Here is a 24,989-nt window from a genome sequence, read left to right on the forward strand (position 1 = left end):
TGGTTAACTACATAATCCATTGCAAGGGAAATCTCCACCACTTGGCATTTGTGACTACTTTTTCAAAACGTTTACTACCAAAATATATATACCGAACATTCACAAAATGTTAGCACTATAAAGGACCTTAGATCTTGTCTAGTTCAAATACCCACCTTTTTTTTTTTTTTTGTAATATTGAGAAAAGTAGGATGTTAAATGATTTGTCTGTCTGTCATCAAAAATAAGGAGGTTTGTTCACAAAGGGTAGAAATTGAAAAAAATAATGAGGGTGGGCTGGAAGTTGGAAAAATTGGAAACAGAATCCTAGAAATTAGACTGGTTATTTTGTATACCTAAATAAGTATTAATACATATAAAAATTCATAATTTAAGACACTTTCAGAATTTAGGCAGAAGTCAGTGAGCAGACTTAAAATATTGGTGAACTAGAAGCAGTGGTGATTAGTGATTTTTTTTTTTTTTAACAAAGGAGAGGAATTATAACAATACAACATAGTTTACCACTGATATAAATGTCATGACTACAAGTAAAAATATTACTGGAAGATAATGTTTTCTAGGTTAAAGCCTTTCCTGCTCCTCTCTAGGCAAATAGGTTTTGGTTTCTTCTGCCCACAAGAGGGTTGCAGAAACTCATATTCCTGGGTGATTAGGCCAGGTGACACCTAGGAACACAGTCTTCACTGCCTTGAACTGGCCTTCCTCCCTAAGTCTAGCTGTCAGGTGGCATCATGCTACTACCACAGTGGGGTCAGCATTATTCTCATTGGTCTTCTACCCAGGCCTACATTGTTGAAAGAAACCTTGTCATGCAGGTACCTCTAAGCTGGCATAGGTGAACTTTTGGTGTCATTTTATGTGATATAGTCTATGATTAATTAAAGGGGTATATCTTACTGTCTTAAGAAAAGCACAGAACTTGTTAATGAGATCATACTCATATAATTTGCTATTTGCTGATACCAACAATTTGGTATGTAAAATACAGAGAGAATCATAACATTCTTCATAGGGTGATTATGAGATTCCAATGAGTAACTACATGTGAGTGCTAACCAGTGCCTTGCACACAGCAAGCACTCAATAAGTGCTGGGTTTTATTAGTATTGAAGGGTGATTGCTATTTTAAAGAAATGAATGAATCAGACAGTTTTGAGACACCGAAAGAGGCAGGAAGATACAGATTGAGCTGCCTGGAAGGAAAACAATACATGGGAAAGGGCTAGCAATGGATAAGGTTAAAAGAAAAAGATCAAAACATGACCTAACAAAATACAGTAAAAAAAATCAAGACAGACAACAAAAAAGCCAATCAGGATACTTGAATCCATTGCTCCCCTTTATTCAGAAATGACCACATTTGTTTTTTTTTTTTTGAGACGGAGTCTCGCTCTGTCGCCAGGTTGGAGTGCAGGGGCACGATCTCGGCTCACTGTAACCTCCGCCTCCTGGATTGAAGTGATACTCCTGCCTCAGCCTCCCACTTAGCTGAGATTACAGGTGCACGCCATCATGCCCAGTTAATTTATTTTTGTATTTTTAGTAGAGACAGGGTTTCACCATGTTGGCCAGGATGGTCTTGATCTCTTGACCTCGTGATCCGCCCGCTTCAGCTTCCCAAAGTGCTGAGATTACAGGTGTGAGGCATCGCACCCAGCCTTGCTCAGACTTTTAAGAGTAGTGTGGCCAGTTTTGAACTCTGAGGTGAAGAATTGGAGGCAGTCCAGAGGAGAGCAATACAATAATTAAAGGGTTGGGATACAGGCTATACTAAGAAAAGATAAAAGGAGCTGGGGTTATTTGACCTAGAGAATAAAAGGCTGAGGAGGTTAATGACAAGATTTATGATCACATAAGAACACTGCTGTGATGGTGAGTGGCTAGGACACTGAGGACAAAGCAAAGAGGAAAAGGCCTACAGAGTGTCCGGATTGGCAGAGATTGCCACAGGCCTCTGCAGGGCGGAGGAGGGTGTATAGAGGGAGGCCAGCTCTTCTTAGGAGAGGGGAGGTGTAATTTGGTTCACATGTAAACTCTGATAACCTCAAATTTCCTGTGGTCACCTCCAAAATGTATGTAAATTATTTGTAGTACCTAAAAGAAACCTTGCAAGTTCTAAAATTCCCAGTAACATTAGGAAGTATGTGGACTGTGGGATTTTGGGTGTTGAAGTCTGTTGTGTAAAGCTATAAACAAACTGTACCTGACTCTTTGAAAACAAACAAAAACACATGAACACAGATGACACCCAAGGACCATTCAATGGAAAAGTGCAGTCATCATCACTGATTTTCAAGCTTTGGAATAAATCAAGGGGAGGGTTTTTTGTTTTTTTCAGCTAGTTATATTGGGAAGGAAAAAATTGTTTTGATGGTTTCAGTCTTCTATTGCTTTGTCAAACACAACAATTTGCCTCACTGTTTATAAAATGGTGGTACTGGGTGGTTTCCATCTCGGAAAACAATATTTTCCAAGCAACAGGGGTAGATCATTCATAGTTTGTGCTTAAATGTAAGTGTGGTAGATCTTGTGTGTTTTAAAAAACAATTTGAGATTTAGTCTACTAGCCCAGAAAATTAATTAAGTTACTTTTGAGGATGAAGGAGAAAGAAAGGAGGCTGGAAGTTGCTACCTCACTCAGCAGGAGAGAGAAGGTGAAAAGTCTCATTGCTAGTAACTTACTGAGCAGGGAACTAGGCCCCATGGGTACAGATATCTGGGGAGGGGATGAATTGTTGTTAAACCAAACTAAATGTATCTAAGCTAAGCACCAAGCCCCAGGAGCACTGGCTTTGTTTCAAAGAAGTACTTATTAAAGACACTACAGGAGCTTCTCAAAGCTGAATGTACTGTAGCTGGATCAGTAATGGGAAAACACAGAAGTAGAATGAAGCCAAACCTTGGAAAGATGCTAGTTAAGGGACTTGGTTCTTCAAGAGACTTTTTGTGAGCGTTTCAGTTTCCAAATTAATATCCTTTCATCATTTACTATAGAGTGACTTGTGTTATTAAATTGACCAAGGACTCAAAGAGCTCCTCCTCACTCTTGATAATTCTATTACTGTTAATAGTCACCATGAATTGACTCCTTAAAGTTTGTTCAGGTCACTGCTCATAAAGGAGAGATTCATCTTGCAAGTCTGGTCTCACTTCCCTTCAATTTGATAGACACCTGAGTGAGCTAATGATAAAAATGATGGGGGTTGGATAGGGTCTTAATTAACGGATAGATGAGGATGAGGATCACAACTGAGGAACCAAAGAGATATCACTCTAATGCTCTGTTGTAATGCTTTGCTATAAGCACATTTTATATTTTTGTAATGAAAAATCCTTGTTGTACAAAGATGCTCTGAAAATGTAAGCAAAGTCTACGACAATGAGATTATCAACCCATAAATTCTACTAACAGATTTTACCATAAAAATAGCCCTACAAAAAGGCAAAACAAGAACCATAGTATCCATCACTGAAATTACATCATCTAGTGACAAGGAAAATACAACGGTACCACGATTGCAACTTCACGCAGTAATGTGAACAGATCCCAGTACTATAAAATAATAGTAAGCAGCCAACAGAAGATTCAGGATTTAGGAAAGTCACAGAACTTTAAAATATGCTCTTCAATTCACCGGCAGTCTGAAGAGTACAAATAACTTTGTTTTCCTCACCATGTTATCCAAAATGTTCTGAAAACTAGCTTCTGTGTTTTCATTAAGTTAATATTACTGGTATTTACCTATGGTGATCTTGAATTATTCCAATCAATCAGCAAGAGGAAGAAAGGTATCTATACAAACCTACATATGGTCCACCGGGTTTGATAACTTTTGTGCTTCGGTTGCGGGATTCCTCCTCTGCCTGGGTCATTCTTTCTCGTGTCATCTGATACGAGTCGTTTGTTGCACACACTGTAATTTTATCTTGTATAAATCCCAGGCAATTGAGCTGGGAGGCTCCAGAGCTGTCAAGTAAGTCAGTGGCTTTGTTAGACATGACCTTCATTTTGTACAATAAAGACAAACAAGAATTATATAATTCTAAAATCAGCAGCCCAAATAAGTTTGCAATCCTAAAATAACTAATATTAATTTTTAAATGCAAATGTTATTTAAAATACCTAAGATCCTCCTCTTCACATCACTTTTTTCATATTCTTTATATAATGGACGAAGTGAGCTCTCAGAGACCAAATCCATAAAATTTTGAAAAAGAAAAAAAAATCAGTATTTGGAGCGAGACCAGAGTTCCGATGGACATTGTAGTTCTATACTGTTAACTATTTTAAAGAATTATGTAACACTGATATGAGGAAAGTTAAAAAGTTTACTTTTAGTAAAGCCACAATATACGTGCTTTGGACTGATTAGTTGAAATGGACTCACCACACAGTCTTTATTTTAAATAGGGTATTTTAAGGCGAAAATACTGACAAACCTTAAAGCTTACTTTAATATTATTAGTCCAAAAAGTTCCTAAAAATTTGCAGAATTTGCATTTACTTTGTTAAATCTCTATAGCAAATGTTGAAGAAAACACAGGGCAAATGATTTTTATAGTAATTTTTTTTTTCAGTCGGGGCATGGTGGCTCACGCCTGTAATCCCAACACTTTGGGAGGCCAAGGCAGGTGGATTGCTTGAGTTCAGGAGTTTGAGACCAGCCTGGGCAACATGGAGAAACCTTATCTCTACAAAAACTAGCTGGGCATGGTAGCGTGTCCCTGAAGTTCCAGCTATTCAGGAGACTGAAGTGGGAGAGTCTCTTGACCCCAGGAGGTGAAGGTTGCAGTGAGCTGAGATGGCGCCACTGCACTCCAGCCTGGGCAACAGAGTAAGACCCCATCTCAAAAAAAAAAAAAAAAAGAAAAAACTTTTATTGAAATAATCATGAATATTAACATGGACCTAGAAGATGGCTCTGTTTCAAAATAACATGCTAATATTAGGGGGATCATAGTCACAGTCATAACTGGTATTTTATAAAGAAATTGCTATGGCCTGAAAACAAACTGGAATATAAAACTAATGAAAGTGACACTACAGCTCTGATCATCTATTTCCAAACTTAATTATAAGTAACTGTGTTATAATACAAAGAAATAAGGGTTGATAATTTTTTTTTTTTTTTTTTTTTGAGACAGTCTCACTCTGTTGCCAGGCTGGAGTGCAGTGGTGTAATCTCAGCTCACTGCAACCTCTGCCTCCCGGGTTTAAGTGATTCTCCTGCCTCAGCCTCCCAAGTAGCTGGGACTACAGGCGCATGCCACCATGCCCAGCAAATTTTTGTTTTTTTAGTAGAGATGGGGTTTCACCATGTTGGCCAGGATGGTCTTGATCTCTTGACCTCGTGAACATTCGCCTTGGTCTACCAAAGTGCTGGTATTACAGGCGTGAGCCACTGCACCTGGCTGATAAAATCTTTATAAATTGCTAATAACTGTCTTTACAAATGGTATTTAAAAAAAAAACAAACCAGTTAATTCATCTCATAAATATTCATTGGGCAGGGACTGCATGCCTAGCAATGTGTGAGGCATAGAGGCTGTGACAGGAACTAACAGTTGTGGTCCCTCCTTCAAGGGTGACAAGGATGGGCAAACTGGAAATCACAACACAGTGTGACAAATTCCAGGGAGCAGAGGACTCCCAGAAAGGTAATCTCACCTGGACTTCACAGAGAAAGTGATGCCTGAAGTGATCTAGAAAGATGACTGGGCAAGGGGGAAGAAGAATGAAAATGTTCTGGGAGGACAACTAATCTGTGCAGGCCTAGGAAGAGCAGAAAGAAGGTTTTCAAATTGTCCAAAGGACACTGGGAAGGACAATTAGAGCTGAGGCTGAAGAGGGAATGAGAAATACATCACAAAGGGCTCTGAGGGTCATGTGTTACAGGTTTTGGACCTTATTCAAAGGATAATGAGAGGCTGAAATCAGGGGAGAGAACATAACTCATCTGTATTGCAGAAAGCTCAATCTGGATGGAGGATAGATTGAGAGGAAGGGGGACACCAGAAGGAAAGCAGAGAGGCTAGTTGGGATGCTACTGAAGAATTACAGGCAAGAAGTGATGGTGTGAACCAGAATACGGCAGTGAGAATGTATAGTAGTACACAGCTTCTAGAGAAAGTGAGGAGGTGGAAGTGACAAAACTTGGTCAGTAGTTAGCCACGGTCAGAGACAGGTGGGGGAAAAAAGTTAAAGATCATGCCCAGGTTACTAAGTATATGGAAGCTGCTATGTACTGAAACACTGAACACAAGATGATGGACAGGTTGGGAGATAGGCCTGGGACAAAGAAATTAAGTTCAGTGTTGGAGATGGAGACTTTGAAGGAATGAGGAGAGAAGGGGTCTCAGGAGGGAAGCAACTGTGAAGAACACTAGTTTTAAGCAAAACGAAGAAAAGAAGACCACATGAGACTGAAAAGTCACAGCTATAGAGGTAGGAAGGAAACTAGAAGAGTACTATGTAATGTAAGCCACTGGAACAGACGCTTTAAGCAGGAGAGAGTGGTCAACAGTGTGCAACACTGGCATCAAGTCCAGAATAATAAGGAACCAATAACGCATCCACTGGATTTTGGGGGCAGGGAGGTCACAGCTCCCTTGGGGAAGCAGTTTCAGTGGAATGGTGGGCACTGAAGCCAGACTGGGTTAAGAAGTGAATGTAAGAGAGGTTGTTTTTGTTTTTTATTTTCTTTTTTAATAAGATAGATTTGAGCATGTTTGCATGCCAAAGAGGGGGAAAAAACCACTGAGAGAGGAATGCTGAGAGAGGAGAAGGTCATCCTCAGAGGAAGTGGGAGAGAGCAGGGAGAGTGGGAGAAAATGACTGCAATAGAGTGAAGGTCTGGTGGCAGAAAGTTTGTATTTCAACATCTCTTCCTATTATTTACTAAGTAATTTACATAGTGAGAATAAGCTGAAGATACTGCCACTCATGCAAAGTCAGAAAACAGATCTTTATGCAAAACAAATGGAGCTAAACCCTGTAGGCAAGAAGGTACTCTCTAGAATTATTCACTCATCCCTTCTGAACCGAGTTACCCTGAAAGTTTAAATGTTTTAGACAAATGTATATAAATGTTCCCCTAGTCTTTCTCTAGCCTAGCTCACCGTTTCCTTCGCTTAAGTGTGAATTATTATACACTATAGGTCCCAGACTACATATTTTTCACTAAGCCTGAAAATGGGTAGATTTAAGGAATTTTTGAAAGGCAATTTTGACTGTGAAATTGATTTCATTTTACATACGAGAAAAATGAGAATCAAGGAAGTTTAAAAATGTAGATAAGAAGACTAATTTGTATTTGTTGAACATTTATTTACTGAGCATCTGTTTTTACCCTTTTATCTCCAGGTTGAGTCAATAAGCATGTATTTTGAGCTCAGTCAGCAGTGTAAAACTAGAAAAAGGGCGTAAGAAAGCCTCTGACCTTGAAGAGCATGTGCTGTGGTCACAGAGAAAAGATCCATAAGGAAAATGGAAATCAAATTGAATGGAAAAGGTGGAGCCAGATTATGGACAGGTCAGCCTGCCAGGCTGCGAAGTGAAAACCTAAGAACAAAAGCCAGTGCTTTTGTTTTCCTAGTGGCAGACTTCAATTTATACCCTCATCACTCATTTTATAAAGCACCTTGGATTAAACAGAGGGGATACATTTGCCCCAATATTCTCACAATAAGTGTTTCTATTCTCTTACTGCATCATATATAGTTTTGTAAGTAACCTTAAATCCTTTTCCAAACAAGGAAGGTAGAAATAAGCACACAGGGTATTTATAATATAACAGTAAAGCCATATTACTTACGATGATATGAATGGTTTTGAAGAGAGAATTAAGCTCCTTAATAAAATTCCTAAGTGGACACTGTTCAATTTGTTATCAAAATGTGCTCACTATAATAAAATAACAATCTAGAGACAAGCACCACAATTAAAAATTAGTGTACCATGTAGTGTATAAACAATACTGGGGTGGGAGTTAGAAGAACTCAGTTCTCATTTTGCCTAGCCAGCTATGTAACTCTGGATTAATTACCTGTGAAATGAAGGGATTGACTCACATAATCACTAAGGACCCTTATACTTGGTGATTCTATAATCTATCATAGTGCTGATCAATAGAACATTTTGCAAGAGTGAAAATGTTATATAACTGTGCTGTCCACTATGATAGCCACATGTAGCTACTGAGACCATAAAATGTGGTTAGTCTGAATGTGTAATGACATTTTAAATTTTCTTTAATTTTTTATCAGGTGAAATGTAAATAGCCAATGTGGCCAGTGGCCACCACAGTGGACAGCACAGAAAAGTCTATATAATCTAGAATACAGCAATTTATGCCAAAACCTTTAAGTCTGAAGGTGGGTAATTTTCAGAAAGCAAATTGAATATATACTTGGGGAAAATGACAGATTAACAAAAAGTTACTTAGTCACCTTAAATGGGAGGATAAATGTAAAACTCTGTCAGTGTCTTATTTTGTATCTCTGCCTCCTGTACCTGCTGGAAACATAACTTTCCTTCTTCTTTTCCTCCACATTAAGCAAGTACTTCCACAGTTTCAAGTACTGCACAGATAAATCGCAGAGATATGCTGGCCTAGGATACTTGGGGCTAATGTCAAAGCCTTACATGATGAGGAAATAAGAGAGACCCTAACCTCCCTTGTCTTATATCCAGGGGCAGAACAAACTCCTTCTGCTCAAGGGCCTTTTTAATCAGAAACAACCAAAGCAATGAAGAGTGAAACAAGTGGCTTATTGTTTACAGAGGATCTAAGTAGATAAGCGTTCCATGGTACCCTAGGGTGTGTACATTCTTCTCTTCCTTCCTCCTTTTTTTCTTTTTTTTTTTTTTTTTTAAGAAGAAGAGACTGCTTTCCTGGGTTAATTTCTAGTTTCCATGCAGCTGTAGAATAAAGATGTTTAAAAATCTACCTTCTACCTTAGAACATGGCTTGAACAGGGAAGAAGGAAGAGAAGCATGCAAGATGGATATTTTTAACTTCTTTACTCTGGAGTGTGAGCCTCAAATATGCTATAAGATTCTTGCTTAAATTCAATGAATTAAATGTTTCTAAAAAAATCCTCAAATTGCCTTTAGTTTTTAAAAACTGCATTTTTCATAGGTAAAAAATATCTTCTATACCTTAAAAGCCCCATTAGACCAAAAATCTTTGAAGTGTTGTGATTATATCCCCATTACAAATGAAATTTCTATTATACAGTAGGTGCTTAATATTTTTCAGATAAATAAATGAGCTGTGTAATTCAATTTAATACACATTTATGGACGACTATTATGTACTTTATTGTTTAATTTTCTAAAACCATCTCAAATAAAAAATTTTTCCCCTTTGGTGTACCTTGAAAAGTACCTACCTGGAGAATGTTTGCTGGATGCAGTCAAAGCTGCCCTGAGGGTTGTCTTTGCCCACATTTGACAAATAGAAGTTAAAGTTATGAACTTCATTGAGGGGATCATTTTTGGGAATTTTGACAAGCTAAAATGGGAGGAAAAGAGAGAAATGCCTCAAATTATAAATTTGCCATAGAAAAGTCTTAAGACTGACTTACTGGTTTTTCTAGTGAAAATATTTTAGACCGAAGCCCTTTTGATATATACATCCTCACAGCATTTAAATGACCAAACAATTCAAGGAATTTGGCAAACGTGCCTATAACTCACCAGATTCTTATTTCCATTTTCTACCTTTAAGTGTCAGTAATCACTTCTGCTCAATAGTTTCTGTTAGTTTATAAGAGGAACCCTTTTCATTTCAAAGTAGCAAATGGTTACAGTTCCTATGAAAGAGTTATTAGTGAATTTGTAAAAAGCTCTTCCTCTTTTGAGCTATACAAGTTTTGTCTGGCTTACATGACCCCCTTTCTAAATAGCTTATATATATTGAAGCAGTCTCTGAGATAGAGTCCATATCCGAATCTTTGGCTCCTTTAAGAAAAAAACACATTTCATTTTAATTCCTGCTTCTTGGAGTAGTATTTTTGAACAAGAGTAACAGCATAAGGTTAATGCCATAATTATATTCACAGGTAAAAACTGCTGCCCTAAGATTCCATTATACATCCTCATGTTTACAGAAACAGGGTCTGCAGCCTACAGAGATGATTCTGTAGGTCACTCCCAGGCTGAGCCTCAGGCAACACTGTGGAAGAGGCAGATGTATTTTATTTTTTGTTGTTTTTTAATTTTTAATTTTTATTTATTTATTTATTTTTGAGATAGAGTCTCACTCTGTTGCCCAGATTGGACTGCAGTGGCATGATCTTGGCTCACTGCAACCTCCGCCTCCTGGGGTTCAAGCAATTCACTGCAACCTCTGCTTCCTGGGTTCAAGCAATTCTCTGCCTCAGCCTCCTGAGTAGCTTGTATTACAGATGCCTGCCACCATGCCCGGCTAATTTTTTTCTATTTTTAGTAGAGACGGGGTTTCACCACAGGCAGATGTATTTTCTACATTCTTGTTCAAGGGCTGGCTTCCCTACTAGATGGGAAGTCCCAGGAGCAAAGGGACAGAGTTGTTAAAGACCACTGAGGTCCTGCATCGGCCACATTGCCTGATACACAGTAGGGGCTCAAAAAAGGTGTGTACAATTGGAATCTTCTGTCCTTCAACTGCTCCACTCTTCCTAGTGTCTGAAACCTTTCCTCCTTTGGGTCAGCATGCTGTTAGGTGATATTAAAAAAAAAAAAAATGGATTAGTTGGCAAGAATGTGAAATACGACTTCAGCTCCCAAACATACAGTCTTAGTAATTTAGTGACAAGTAGGGAAGGGAAAAGTGTTTTATAATCCTCATTCTCCAAAAAATCTGTCCTTTCCATTATAAGCTGAAGACTCAGCGCTAACTTGCTGCTTAGTGTGTATGCACACACACTCATGAATGTGCACAGGCATGGGCACAGGCATATATGATTCCTGCCCTTGCTCTGCCCTGCAAGACAACCTGCAACCTCTGACTTGCTCAATCTAAAAGTCTCCCAAACTTTGACCTACAGGAAAGAAGTGCAGCCACCAACTCCTGCCCTCCCTTCCTCCCAACCCTGGAAAAAAGGTAAAAAGAAAGAAAGGTAAGAAGGGAGACAATTTGTAGTATCTGGTACATAGTAGACATATATTTGTTGAAGGAATAAATGAACAAGAAGAAATAAGTCAAAGAAAAATGTTTTTTTCAAAGGAGATTCAGACAACTTGTGTAGAGCTTTAAAACGTCAAATTTCACCAAAGATACTATAGATAGGTAATACTCCATAGAGCCTCCATCATCCATGAATTTAAACTATCTTTGACTCCCTATTTTAAATAAGAGCCAACTCCTGGCACAAGTTTCTGTGTTTTTACCTATTTTATAAATATCTTTTGAGGGCAATAACGTTACTCTTTAATTCCCAAAGCTTCCCCAGTTCTAAAGTGCTGTAACTTTGTGAACAAGTCTTAATTTACTCTGTAGGTAGGTACTTATCAGGCTGTCTTATTGGGTGTGCACACTCAGCACCTAGTTGGCATACATATATTGGCAACTTCTTAATCCTATAGCAGTAGAGGTAAGCAGGAGCCAAAGGAATGCTTGCGTCAGGCACAAGAGAACATAAGTCTACCTGTATACTGGTAGAACAGTATTCACTAATGCCTGCTTTTGTTTTTCTGGGAAGAGCAGGGTTCTGCTGACAGAGAAGGGATATGCCTAGATAGGTAAGAAAGGTGTGGACACCTGAATGAAATCCCCTCCCTAGGCATGACTCATTTAACTTCCATCTTTTCCTCTAACCCTTCATCTAGATCTGTATAACCTGGTTGGAGAAATTTTTAAAGTGGTTTCTAACCATATGGTTTTAAAAACCATAAAGAGGTTTCATCTCCATATGATATTTCATCTTCCTATGAGGCTCCAGCTTCCGTTTAGACCTAAAGTTTACTCTACTGCATAGCTCAGGTCTGGGAATATAGTAGTACTTCCATACCTATCAGAGAACGGAAGACCATCCCATCTGAGAGACTCTAAATTGCATTTTTTTTTTTTTTTTGAGACATAATCTCTCTCTATTGCCCAGGCTGGAGTGCAGTGGCACCATCTCGGCTCACTGCAAGCTCCGCCTCCCGGGTTCACACCATTCTCCTGCCTCAGCCTCCCAAGCAGCTGGGATTACAGGCGCCGGCACCACGCCCGGCTAATTTTTTGTATTTTTAGTAGAGACAGGGTTTCACTGTGTTAGCCAGGATGGTCTCGATCTCCTGACCTCGTGATCCGCCCGCCTCGGCCTCCCAAAGTGCTGGGATTACAGGCATAAGCCACTGCGACCGGACTAAATTGCATTTTTAAAAGGTTGAATTGTACAGTTTTTTTCGCCCTATTTTTCAAGAGTGATTAGAGTCTGTACTCAAATTCTGCAAATGGGCAGTGTTCTTTTAGTGAAAACTTTTAACTTAATGGCTGGAGTCCTTTAGTTCAAATGTCCACTAAACAGAGTGTTACAGAAAGCTCTTAACAAACCTTTGGGTTACTTAAATGTAGCTTTTTCCTGTCTCATCCTCCAAACCATCTGATCTTAACTTCTTAAGTAACATTTATGCTTTTTAAGGTAAAATAATTATCTTTCTATGCATTTTTTTCTCTTAAACCATTATAGTCTGGCCTGATGGTAGACACAGAAGACTTTCATATTCTTGTTTTTTAAAAGTCTCTTCAGTAGGAAAAAAGCTACAGATTTAAAAAATATGATCATGACCAGAATAGAATCAGCTTAAAAAGAAACAAAGTTTTTAAAAAATCATAATTCATGCTATGTACTCACCAAAGTGTTTTGAAACTTGTGTTACACATAGATATTAGAACAGTGGTTCTTAACAAGGGGCAATTTTGTCCCCCAGAGGACATCTGGTCTGGGAGGGTGCTACAGGCATGTAGTGGGAGGCCAGAGATACTGCCAAACACCCTGCACTGCACAGGACATTCCCTCCAATTACGCAGTACAAAATATCAATATGGCCAAGGCTGAGAAATTTTGGATTATAAACAGAAATAGGTCATCCCCTTAGAAAAGAAGTCACAGGCTGGGTGTGGTGACTTACCTGTTATCCCAGCACTTTGGGAGGCTGAGGTGGGAGGATCACTTGAACCTGGGAGTTTGAGACCAGCCCAGGCAACATAGTGAGACCCTATCTCTATAAAAATAAAAATAAAGTGAAAAAAAAGAAGTCAGAATTCTGACTTCACTGGTTTCTGAAAATCAATGAATAAGTGGAGAGAAATGGCATATATAAAGAAATATATAAATATATTTATCCCAAATACATATTTAAATAAATATATTTACCCTAAATATATTTATTTAGGGTACCCTAAAATAAATACCCATTTTATTTCAAATGAAAGGATCTATTTTAACTTATTTGAAATACTTATTCTAGTTTTATAATTTCCAATCAGGAGGAACTGAAAAGCAAAGATAAGCAGCACACATGGGCCATATTTAAAGAATATTTAGCTATAGAAAGAATGTGAAGATTAACTGCAAATAAACTTCTGCACATTCTTCTAAGTACCACGAAGCCAGCAAATAAACAAACGGCTTAATGGGCATTATTTAAAAATACTTTTATTGTAACACCTACTCTGGTTATTTTTTTTTAAAGAAGGTCTTAAAAATGTAACATTATGAACAAACTCAAAATAAGAAAAGATGATTTGAAGATAATGAAAGTGAATCTTGGTAGAATGACACTCTCTGAGAATTCTGTTCCCCTATTAAGTTCTAAAAGCCTCTGGCAATAACAAGTAGAAAAAAGTAGCGTAGTTTTCAGCTTAAAAAAATACAGAGTAATTTATCCGCAGAGTGCTTTCAATCCCTACCATTTTTCCTTGTTCTTACCATATGCCACACACAATTAAGATTCTCAGACTGCTAAAGATCAGTAACAAACCACCTCTGTCCTCGCCTCTGATAGCGGAACTTCTCAATAGTCTCTCGTACCCATGTGTAACACTATGAATATATTTGAGCAGTATGCAGACAGGGCAGGGGCAGGCATCAGGGCAAATAGTGTTCACTTTGGGACCAAAGGGTGACTCTTGATGCATGTCATGAGTTTCTTTCCAGCTGTGGAGCTGAAGTGGAGCTTAGAGGTTAGGGAATAAAGGGACATGGAGCCCAGGCCAATCAGAGTTCTACATTGCCTTTTCTTGGTAGTTTCAGAGCAGCATCAATGCAGATGGTATGGTCTGGGCTAATCTGAAGCTTTTCAAGAGCAAGATGTTTTCAGGCAAATTTTACATCCTTAAAATTTCAAAACGGTTTGTAGACTTAGTGCACCTAATTTTTTGAAGATGTATTAATTAGATACAAAGTTAATTGTATCAATATCCATTTCATTCTTAAGTTAATTGTATCTTAAGAATGAAATGGGTATATAAGGTAGCACTTATGTTTATGGCTGGTAAGGCTGTGTAACAATTTGGGCAATGGACAGGAAAGCAGGAGACTTATTGGAAAGAGCAGGTAATATATGACAATTAGAGCAGGTTGGTGAGAGGGAAGCTTTAGAACTAAACTATGGCAACTTCAGAGCAGACCAGAATCTGTGGGACTGTTGAAGGCCAGAGCTAGGGTGGGTCTGAGACCTTGTCTAATCTAGAGCCACTCAGACACAGTTTCAGAGGAACCCCTGTGGATATGCATCAGTCCCCTCTGATATGTAGGAGCCTATGCCACAGTGTATCTAGACAGTTCTTTTTTCCAAAATGTTTATAAAACATTTTTTAAAAATACTAGCCTTCAGGTTCATGAAATACGAGGAGGAGGAAGTGAAAATATACTGACTGCTACGGTAGACCTAGGGTCAGCTTTTGAGGACTGAGGTAACCACCGCAGGAAATAAGTTTTGAGGTCTGATTTTGAAACAATATTGGAAGACCGTTCCTTTGTGAGATAGAAACTTCTCCATTTTAATTTTAGTATTTTAAGCTTTTCCTACAGGTCAGTTGGGAATAACATTTTATTTAGGGACTCACGATCTTGAATTTTTAGCTAAATGCCTTAAGAATAAAATATTATTTAAAAAGTATTAAAAGGCTGTGATTCCACACAGTTTCTTGTTCAAGATGAAGAATATAAAAATATACCACCATGTCTTGGCAACTGGAAAAGCAGATTTTAATTTTCATTCCAAAAATGAGAGACTGAAAATCAAAGGCTTAGGACCACAATCCACAACCCTCCTCCCGACCTCCTGTCTGTCTTCGATAAAAAGCTACAAAGAAAAAGTTTCAGGAAACTTTCAGACATTTATAATTAGCATAAACACTGTATACCAAGATGTGTAAGTCAAAACGTCTAATTACTCTGGGATACAAGCTCAGGCATGTGGCAATAGAATACTGTCTGAAAGGTCATTTCAACATCAAGTCACGGACGTCCTATTTACATAAGGATCTAGGGCAGAAGCACAATGTGCGCACTGCTGCAACTTTCTCATATGTGAATGCTAACATCTGCTGAAAAGCTGTTGGTACCTTTACTGCAGGTTTCCTGTTCTTGAGTCAAATACTTTCTACTCAGTATTGGATTGAGGTATACATTAGATTAAAAATAGAACCAGCAAGGGTTTTCTTCATTTATTTAAGTGTTTTGTTCTTCTGTGGAATTACAAATCATTCAAACTTACAGAACTCTTCTTTGACAGACACCTTTTCTGATAAGGTGATTGTAAACACTCAATGAAATACTCATGAACCAGCAGTACCATGGTTTGATATGACAATTCCTGGTGTTAAAGTAGACTCATATAGCCTAGCAGGCCAAGATCATCTATAATTTCTTTTTTATAGATTAGGGACAATAAGGCTTAGTGGTTTGTTCAAGTTAGAGCCATATTTAAACTGACAATCCCTGTACTCCAAATCCCCTTACCCTGCTCCATGGCTGTCTAATTACCTTGTAATATTAACATATTATGTTTATAGTCTTTCTCCCTCCACTAGAATGTAAGCTCTGTAAGGACAGAGGTTTTTGTCTGTTGTGTTCCCTGAATATATTGTCAGCACCTCAAGTGGTGTGTGGCACAAACTAGTCACTCGATGCATATTTGTTAAATGAAAAGGTAGATTAATGTCTGAGCCAGGCCTAGAACTGAAGTGTTTGCTTTCTTTCCACCAGCATTTCCAAAGCATGCTGAAAAGTTTCCTTATGTGAAAGGGGGGTTCTTTCCTCAAATAAATTTAGGAAATGCCAAGTTAAACAAAATACCTTTCTTTGCTGTGGGTCCTTCCATACTGAATAGTTTCCCAATTTGTATGGCCTCAGAACCCACCACCTCCCCTCCAGCATCCCAGGAGGCCAGTCCATCTCTTAATTTTATCTAACATCTATTATTTGACTATATATAGACTGCATATATTAGCTTAGATATAAACTCACTGCAAACATTTAAACATTAGAATTCTCCGTTGTTCTCAAATTATTTCTAGACTCTTGATTCTGTGATTTCCTTAAAATCTAGAAATATACTTTAAGCTACAGAAATACATTTGCATGCACTATTCAGGTTCCACAGTTTAGGGACAGAATAATCTAGAATCAGAACAGAAAATAGAAACTTCAACCTGAAAGCCACATGTGCTATTTTTAAAACTAGACCTGCAGTTATGACTTTAGGCCCAAACATTATGGGTTGAGGGGGGGAAAAAAAAAAGCCTCTCAGATCAGCCCAGATGTGCAAACCAATGCTGGAGGGTGGAGGAGTAGGGAGGGGAGGGTAGCCTTCACTGGCAATAGAAAAAGTTTATTACAGAAATCAGTAAGAGCTAAACATTCCTACTGACAGGGAAGGGCAGGGGGTAGAGAGGAGCCAACACATATTAGAGCCATCTGAAATTTCCATATGATAGCTATTTTACTGAGGAGAATAGTGCAAAATGCCAAATTTTTCTAGCACAAAGAGAAATATTGGCAGTTATCCCCAAAATTCAGGTCATATAGCAATTAATGTAAATAATTCAGGGAAAAATAAGTCAATTTATTTCCTTCCATTGTTCCTCTTTAGCAAGATGTATATTAAGCAAGGAAAAAGTAAAGTGAAATGCTTTCCCTGTTATTTTTCACATAGTTCCCCTGGATCCAATATTAAAATTTCTAGTTCTGGATTAAACAGTAGAGTAGCCTAATACTGAGGTTTCCTATTTCTGTTATTTCTGTAGTATATAGTCTTTATATAAAAATAATTCCTGAGAACTGCATTCTCATCCCTAATGTATTCTTTTAAATTTATGACCATTTTGGAGAAAATATCATCGATGGCAACATTTCAAAACCAATTTTAATTACAAATACACAATAACAACGATGGAAGTAAAGTAGTAATTTTTAAAAATCAAATACACCCAATACACCCAGTTGCTATATAACTGAAATTACAAAAAACTACTTTCGGCTTTCTTAATATGGCTTCTCTATTAATGTGAAACTAGCCTTCCAATAGTGTGTCTGGTAAGATGACATGGATTAATTGATTCTTTCACTTAATTCACTTATTCCACACATATTAACTGAGTACTACTGTGCTAGGCGCTGTTTCGGTTTCTATGACATAGTAGTGAATAAAACCGATAAAGATTCCCGCCATTGTGGCACATAAGCATAAAGGTCCAGGAACGAGATAGTGATGCTTAGGACCAGGACAGGGAGAAATGGATGGATTTGGGATGTATTTTGCAGGTATAGGCAGCAGGATTCCTAGACATATTAAATATAAGAAATGAAGGGGAGAAATCAAGGATGACCCCAGGGTATTTTGCCTGGAAGAAAGGAATTGTTTCAGTATGTGTATGTGTGTGTGTATACACATATAGACATACACACACACACACACGTATATTTTTTACTTTGAATGTGATAATGAGCACCTTAATGTAAATGAATCCATTAACTGGTTAAGTGTACTTCTCATTTTTAAATACTGTACAACTGACCAATGTTGGTTTCGCCAGCTAAAAAGGGGCTTCAAAGGGAGTTTTGTTATGATTCATTTTTGTAGCTTCATGGTTAAAAAGTATTTAGAAGAAACCAGGTGTCTGAGTGTGTGTTGTTTGGTAGTTGGGTATTTCCAGGAAAAAAGGGGTGATGACAGTTATTGCAGGGGAAAGATGGAAATACCAGATACTAGAGATACTGCATCAGGGAAAAGGTATACAGACTATGGAGCATGAGAGAACAGAAACTTTGTTTAGAAATGAATGCAAAGTTGAACCAAGTGCAAAGTGGTTTTGGAAGAGAAGTGAGACAGCCATCGAGAAAATCTAAATAGTTTCTTCAAAATGCAGTCATGGCTGGGCTAAGCCACAAGTTCTTCTTTGGTGGCAAAAACTAAAACCTCCCACTGGGTTCAGCAACTTATCATAAAGCTGCATTTCATTTTTGTTTTATTAACCAGTCCCTTCCAAAATTTAAATATACAAAGCTGATATGAACTAAATTATCATCTCGTTCCTGAATCTTTCCACCTCCCACATTGCCCAGTTAATAAGCCATCATTCATTTAGTGCTGAGATTACTGGCACCCTGATGAGTGAAATTTGACTCCTCTCTCTCACACTACTCCACACCCCTCAACATGCACATAATCGTAAGACTTACTGCTTTTTCCTTCTGAAATATTTCTTAAATGTATATTCTTTCCTCTGCTTTGGCTCAGTATTACCTTTTGCTTGGACAACTTGGCTTTTGGCCTCTACTTTTGAACTGTTTTCAATCCCATCATCTAATCATTCAGCTGCCATCCTCTAATCATTCAGTTTTTATCAACAACTATTCTTATAAAATGTCAATATGACCCTGTCAGTCTCAAGGGTCATTTATTTCTTCATGACTTCCTACTACTTACCAGTAGTAGATGTAAAGCTTCTTAATAGTATATATGAGTTTCCTTGTCAGCACTCTTACTACTAAACCAGTTTAACTGGGCCTCATCTCCACCTTGTATTTCATGTTCCAGCAATACCGTGTTTGCTGGGTGCCGGAACACGCTACTCTGTGTCCCCACTTCTTGCCTTAGCTCATGCTAACTTATCTGTGAGATTCAGCTTAGCAGTCCTTCCCTTAGGGAGCCTTTGAGGTGCGTTTAGAAGCCCCCTTTCTGAGTCTCGATGGTCCCGTCACCTCCAGGTATTCGTCGCTATTGCTGCCTTCACTACACTGTATGCTAAGTACGCATTTATTTGCCTTTCTCTCCCACCAGACTATGAGTTCTTTGGAGGCAAGGACCATGGTCTTATTCACTTTTTTTTTCTTTTGAGACAGAGTCTTGCTCTGTCGCCCAGGCTGGAGTGCAGGGGCGCGATCTTGGCTCACTGCAACCTCCGCCTCCCGGCTTCAAGCGATTTTCCTGCCTCAGCCTCCTGAGTAGCTGGGATTACAGGTGTGTACCACTATGCCCAGCTAATTTTTGCATTTTTAGTAGAGACAGGGTTTCACCATGTTGGTCAGGCTTGTCTCAAACTCCTGACCTCATGATCTGCCCGCCTCAGCCTTCCAAAGTGCTGGGATCACAGGTGTGAGCTACCACGCCCAGCTGGTCTTACCCACTTATATTTGAAACACAGTAGAGTAGATACCTAATAAATATTTGTTAGATTTATCTGAAGGAACTTAGATTAAATTCACTCAGAAGGTGACTTATGTCAGGGATACTAAAAAATTACAACTGTATTTGAAATAGATGACTTAAGAATCTGTTGAGAACCAGGGTTCCCCAGAGAAGGCAAAAATAAATAACCAGATGAAAGGAAGGGGGGGAAAAAAACCCAAAAAACTCATACAGCTGCCTGCTGTGTGGTACAAATGTTAGGATGAGAAAGTTCCTAACCTCTCTTGTGCTATGTTTAGCCCCAAAACCTAGGCCAAGTGGCTTCCTGGGTTTGTGGGACTGAAGTTCATATTATACATTTTTGTTTTTAAAAAGTATCTTTGTTTTTATTAAAACACTCACCGAATACTCTGGCTTCATGAAATTCCATTTGAAAGTATGACCCAACCTCTTTAAAACCATTTTGTATTTTAAAGAATTTAGAATTTAACCATACTAAATAATTCTAAGTTTAGTAATTCTTCTTGTCAAGTAGGAAGCAGAATTTTGTTTTAAAAAATGGTTTCTCAGAAACAAAGCCCAAACCTGAATTCTACAAGGAAAAAAAATCTTAAATATGAACGGCAACTTCCAATTCATTGCCAATCTCCTCTTCTTGTACCCTGGAGCCTTGAGCAACGTTCTTTTGCATTATGCCAGGAAGAACTGCTGGCAAGCGTAAGTGGGCTTAGAATTCGTGCCTGCAGTCAGCAGCAGTTGTGTAAATCTAGGGAGAGACTGGTATCTGACACCTGCAAGTCCTCAAGGTTAACAGAAGTCTCAAAAAGCCCAAGACCTAGATTTTGTAAAATACATGGTTTCACCCCAAACTAATCAATGTCACCAAGAAAACTTGTAAGTCCAATAAGATAAACAATAGTTAAGCCTGCAGAATATTTCCATAAAGATTTAGAAGTATATTTAGTTCTTAATTCTCTGCTTTCAATATCAATTGTTTTTGAGCCTTTTCTTGGGTAAAGTTACAGAATGCTTTTTTCAAAATAAATCTTATGGGGAAACCCAACATGTATTACAAACAGACTCAGAAATGCTCTGGTTAAGGAAAGAATGATGAGAGACTGGAATTGCTGAGGCAGCCACTGTGGTAAGATCACTGTGGTAAGTCCTCCCTGGGGACCAAAGGCACAAGACCACAGTCTATGCTAAAGAAGGAGAAACAGCAACAAGACAGACAATATTTAGGGTATATCATTTTAATTAATTAAATTGTAGTCACATCTTAAATGAACATTACAAAAGTGTGTGTGTAAAAATATGCACCATTTTGTGCCTTTTTTTTTTTTTTTTAAATGAGAATTGGTGCCAACTATTTGGAGAATACCAGAGATAGGAAATGGTATCCCGCTGTCTTGTTCCTTCTTCTTTTTAAAATGCTTTCTTTAGAATTTTCCCTTTGCACTTCCAGTTCCAAGTTGTTTCTCTCGCCATGATTTGAGAAGAAAGTGAAAACCTCTCTTTTACAAACAGATGAAAAGAGAGAGCCCTAATGGACCACATCTAGGATGCTAGATCATTGGCTGTGGAGCAAACTACCTGGTTTCCAACTCTGGCTGCAGAATCTACCATCTGTGTTACCTTGGGCAAATAACCTCAGTAATCCCCAGTTTCCATACTTGTAAAATGTAGATAATGGTATCACCCAATTCATATGACTGATGTGAAGTTTAGAGATAACCCATCTAAGGTGTCTGGCACAAGGTCCGGTACACAGTTAAGTGCCAAAAAATGTTTGCTTTGATAATACAAAGACAATATTGGGGAGTTCCCACTCCAATTCTGACCTGTTTGATTCTAACACACACGTGCCTTCCTTACTATAATGAAGTGTTTGATTTTTAAAGTAATTTCTGTTAACAAGCTCTTTGGATAATCAAAAGTTGACTATACTCATTCTGAATCTTCATAATTTAGAGAAAAATAAGGGGCTACAAGTCTTCTGGGTCAAAGCTTAAGTGTTAGTGTAAATGGAAGCCAAGTAAACTATCTGGAAAAATAAACAAATAATGAAAACAACTAGCAATATTTCCAACTGTTTCAAACTCAAAATACAGAAAGATAAGGTACGAGAATGAATCAGCTAAAACAGGTGTCCATGGAAGGCTGAAAAATTACAGATGTCTGCTGCTCCTCTAGAAGGGTAGCAAGCACTGCTTCCCAAGTGCCCTACCCATTAAAAAAAAAAAAAATGCTGCCTTCAGATTCCCAGAGTCTCAGATACTAGCTACCGCACAACAAAGAAACAAAGAAAATAGAATTAAGGGTTCTCATGGGAATCACAACTTTATGACTCGAAAGCATTCAATCTTCATAAATACAAACAGTATTTTAAAGTTTGTGGGGGTGTTTTTTTGTATCAAGCTATGAGTAGCTCTAAAAATGAACCAAACGTGTAGTATTTTAATTTTTATAAATCTCTCTCTGAACATCTACTCTGAAAATGCATCCCTGAGGCAGAGTCTGGTTTACTCCATAAAATTTATTTCTATTCAGTTTTCATAAGTCAAATTTGTTTGTTAATTTTCTTCAAGCCTATAAAGAAAATAAAACTATTTCTAATTTCACATGTATAAAGCTATTGATATGCACAACACATCAAGAGCTAAATTAGAGACTACAGTTCTGATTTCTAAGAGATTGGCATGTCTGATGTAAATAAGAGGGCCTGTCAAGTTTCTTACATAGACTGATTTGTAATTGTAAGAAATACAGGACCGTAAAGATTTCTAAGGATGGTTAGGCTATTGGCAAAGTCATCAAACCTATGCCTTCACATAGAGAAAGAGACACTTTGGCAAAGAAAGGGCAAAGGTTTACGTATGGGTAATTAAGGCAAGTACTATATTTGAATAACTAATATTACAAAACTTTTGTTTATCTTTTAGATAGTAATTTAATTCTGCTAGGAGGTAGAACCACACACCACAGAGTCCCTCTAAAATAATGAAATTATATAAAGTAGTAAAACATTTTATCTCCTGGCCAATAACTCACAGCATTGCTCCATGAAAAAAAGAGATCCATACCGCTAGGCTTTGTGAGATGTTTGCAATGTTCTTTTAAAGAAGATAGGCATCTAAAGGTGAAGGTAGAAATTCAAAAGCGCTAAATAATTACGGCCACAAACAATGGTAAACAAAAATGTCAAAATAGCAAAATACAGTATGTAAAAAGTTATATAAGTAGTATAATTATTTTTAAAAGTTAGAGAAATAGAGTAATTTTGTCAAAGGGAATTCATGAACTACTAAAATAAAAACTCTCCCCACCATATTGGGAGAAAACATGAATAATATAAAGGAATGAAAAACTCAAAACCACTCCTTCTAGCAATACCAGATGGAGACGGCAAGGCACTGGATGTTACTTCACACTATCTTAAAACAATTGCAATATTTTACTCATGTCAGATTATAATCAAACAAATCACACTGTCAAACAGTTTTTAAACATTATCAAATGATTAATTTTGAAATTCAAAAAACATGTATGCAATATTGGCTGGGGAAAACCCCTCGTGACTGGCACTTTTGAACAGCTGTGGGAATATAAGACAGCAGTAGCTTTCTGGGGTGGGGGATTCGGATGGGATAAATGATTTGGTGACAGTTATTGAAAACTTTCAAAGTATTCTCACCTAATAAACGCCATATCTAGGAATCTATCCTGAGGAAATAAAGATAGCAATAATAATTTATGCACATGGATTTTAATCATACCATTATTGTTATACAGAAACCATACATGTAATAGGAGAATGGCTAAATGATAGTGCATCCATAAAATGAAATGTTAGGTAGCTATTTAAAAGTAACTTGTACTATTTAATAACATAGGAAAATGCTCATGATAATGCTAAATGAAAAAAGGAATATAAAAAGCAAGAAACACACTGAGACTGCAATTTTTAAAATGTATGTCAGCAAGAAGAAAAGACTAGAATGAAATTGAATAAAACCATTTTTCACTTTTAGGAACCTTTTATTATTCATCTTTATTCTTATGTGTATTTTATACACTTTAAAAAATGTTTATTCACTTTGTTTTTCAATCAGAAAAACAATAAAGGCTGCATAAAAATAATAACTAGTTTTTAGGTTATCATTGATACTTACCCTTTGACTCAATTACCTTAAATATTATTGAAAGAGGTTAGAGATTTTTTTTACAGAATCAGAAATTATGAAGTAAAAGACTTTATCCCAAATTAATCCTGACTCATTATGCTATTCTTCAAGTTTTCTAAAGAAGGAACAAAACACTGTCTTCCTTTAGAAACAAAACACAAAACATCAAGCATTCCTAACAAAGTTTTTCGTTATAGCCAAATACAGAGCTTTCAAACAGCTGTGGAAATGTAAGTAAGCATCATCTTACTATTCAGTGGAAATGGAACACCCTTAAATACCTTCCTTCCTAATCTGAAAACTGACTTATAAATTACCAACATGACTAGATTAAGGAAAAACTAAAAAGCATTCAGATTAGTCATAACAAAAACTTCTAAGTATTGATTAGTAGAGTATTACTACCTTCATAAATATGGCTATGCCTTATATTCTCACTCTAAAATAAGATATCCATAACATACCATACTAAGTGGTTATTAAACCCCAGGCTTTTCATGTATTATAAAGAACTGCCCTTTTCCTATGGCTGCTTAGGTACCAACCCTCTCCTGATGTGGGCTCAATTTTGTTCTTTAATCACTTGCATATTGCATTCTGAGTTTTATTACCCTAAGCCCCCTAAGAACCTCATCTTTTAAAATTCAACCAACTGCTGCTTTTCATTTCCCTGATCTGTCCTTTCTAGATTGGACTTTTTCCTACGACACTTTACAATGCCGCTGCTCCAAAACATCAAATGCTAACTCAGAAAGGAAAGTAGCCTCTACTCCCACACCCTTGATAACACCAGCAACTCTGCCTGTACCTTCTTTCCACTGGGGAGAGAGATCACAGACGGAGAAAACTTTCTTTCTCCACTGATAGATGACAAAGCAACTCTATCAAGTAGTTGACTAGCAAGATATTAGCTGGTGTCTAGCTCTAGATAACAAGACCTGCCTTCTCTGTTCTCCTTGTCAACTTGTTTTTTAAAACCTTTAATATCCAGTTTTTCTCCTTAGAGTCTTGTCATATTTGAACTCGGCATCTCCAAAAATTTCTTTTATGTTTCTCCAATAATTAGGAAATACAGATTCAAAATGCCTTTTTGGCATCTATTGAAACATGTTCTGGTTTTTCTTATTTAACCCATAAAGATGACAAATTATCTTTAATGATAATGAGAACAAACTTTAACATATTTGTTTCTG

General features: G+C 37.5%; 1 protein-coding gene and 2 long non-coding RNA genes across 3 annotated transcripts in view; 1 reads left to right on the forward strand and 2 right to left on the reverse strand.

Annotated features, from left to right (window-relative positions):
• ELL2 (elongation factor for RNA polymerase II 2) overlaps positions 1-24,989 on the reverse strand; it is a 77,056-nt gene that overhangs the window by 25,157 nt on the left and 26,910 nt on the right. Inside the window, exons 3-4 of the mRNA XM_003899938.4 lie at positions 9,397-9,518; positions 3,807-3,970 (exon numbers count right to left, since the gene is read on the reverse strand). Coding sequence (XP_003899987.2) covers positions 3,807-3,970; positions 9,397-9,518 — 286 coding nt within the window. The remainder of the gene's footprint in view (positions 1-3,806; positions 3,971-9,396; positions 9,519-24,989) is intronic.
• Positions 6,239-7,407, forward strand: LOC108586357. The gene is made up of 2 exons (XR_001903570.3): positions 6,239-6,448; positions 7,367-7,407. It is a non-coding gene; the product is annotated as an uncharacterized LOC108586357 (long non-coding RNA).
• Positions 20,944-23,621, reverse strand: LOC110743501. Its single transcript, XR_002522652.2, has 2 exons — positions 23,307-23,621; positions 20,944-22,745 (listed from the first exon to the last, which is right to left on the reverse strand). It is a non-coding gene; the product is annotated as an uncharacterized LOC110743501 (long non-coding RNA).

This window comes from Papio anubis, chromosome 5, assembly GCF_008728515.1.
Source record: "Papio anubis isolate 15944 chromosome 5, Panubis1.0, whole genome shotgun sequence".
Classification (NCBI taxonomy): domain Eukaryota; kingdom Metazoa; phylum Chordata; class Mammalia; order Primates; family Cercopithecidae; genus Papio; species Papio anubis.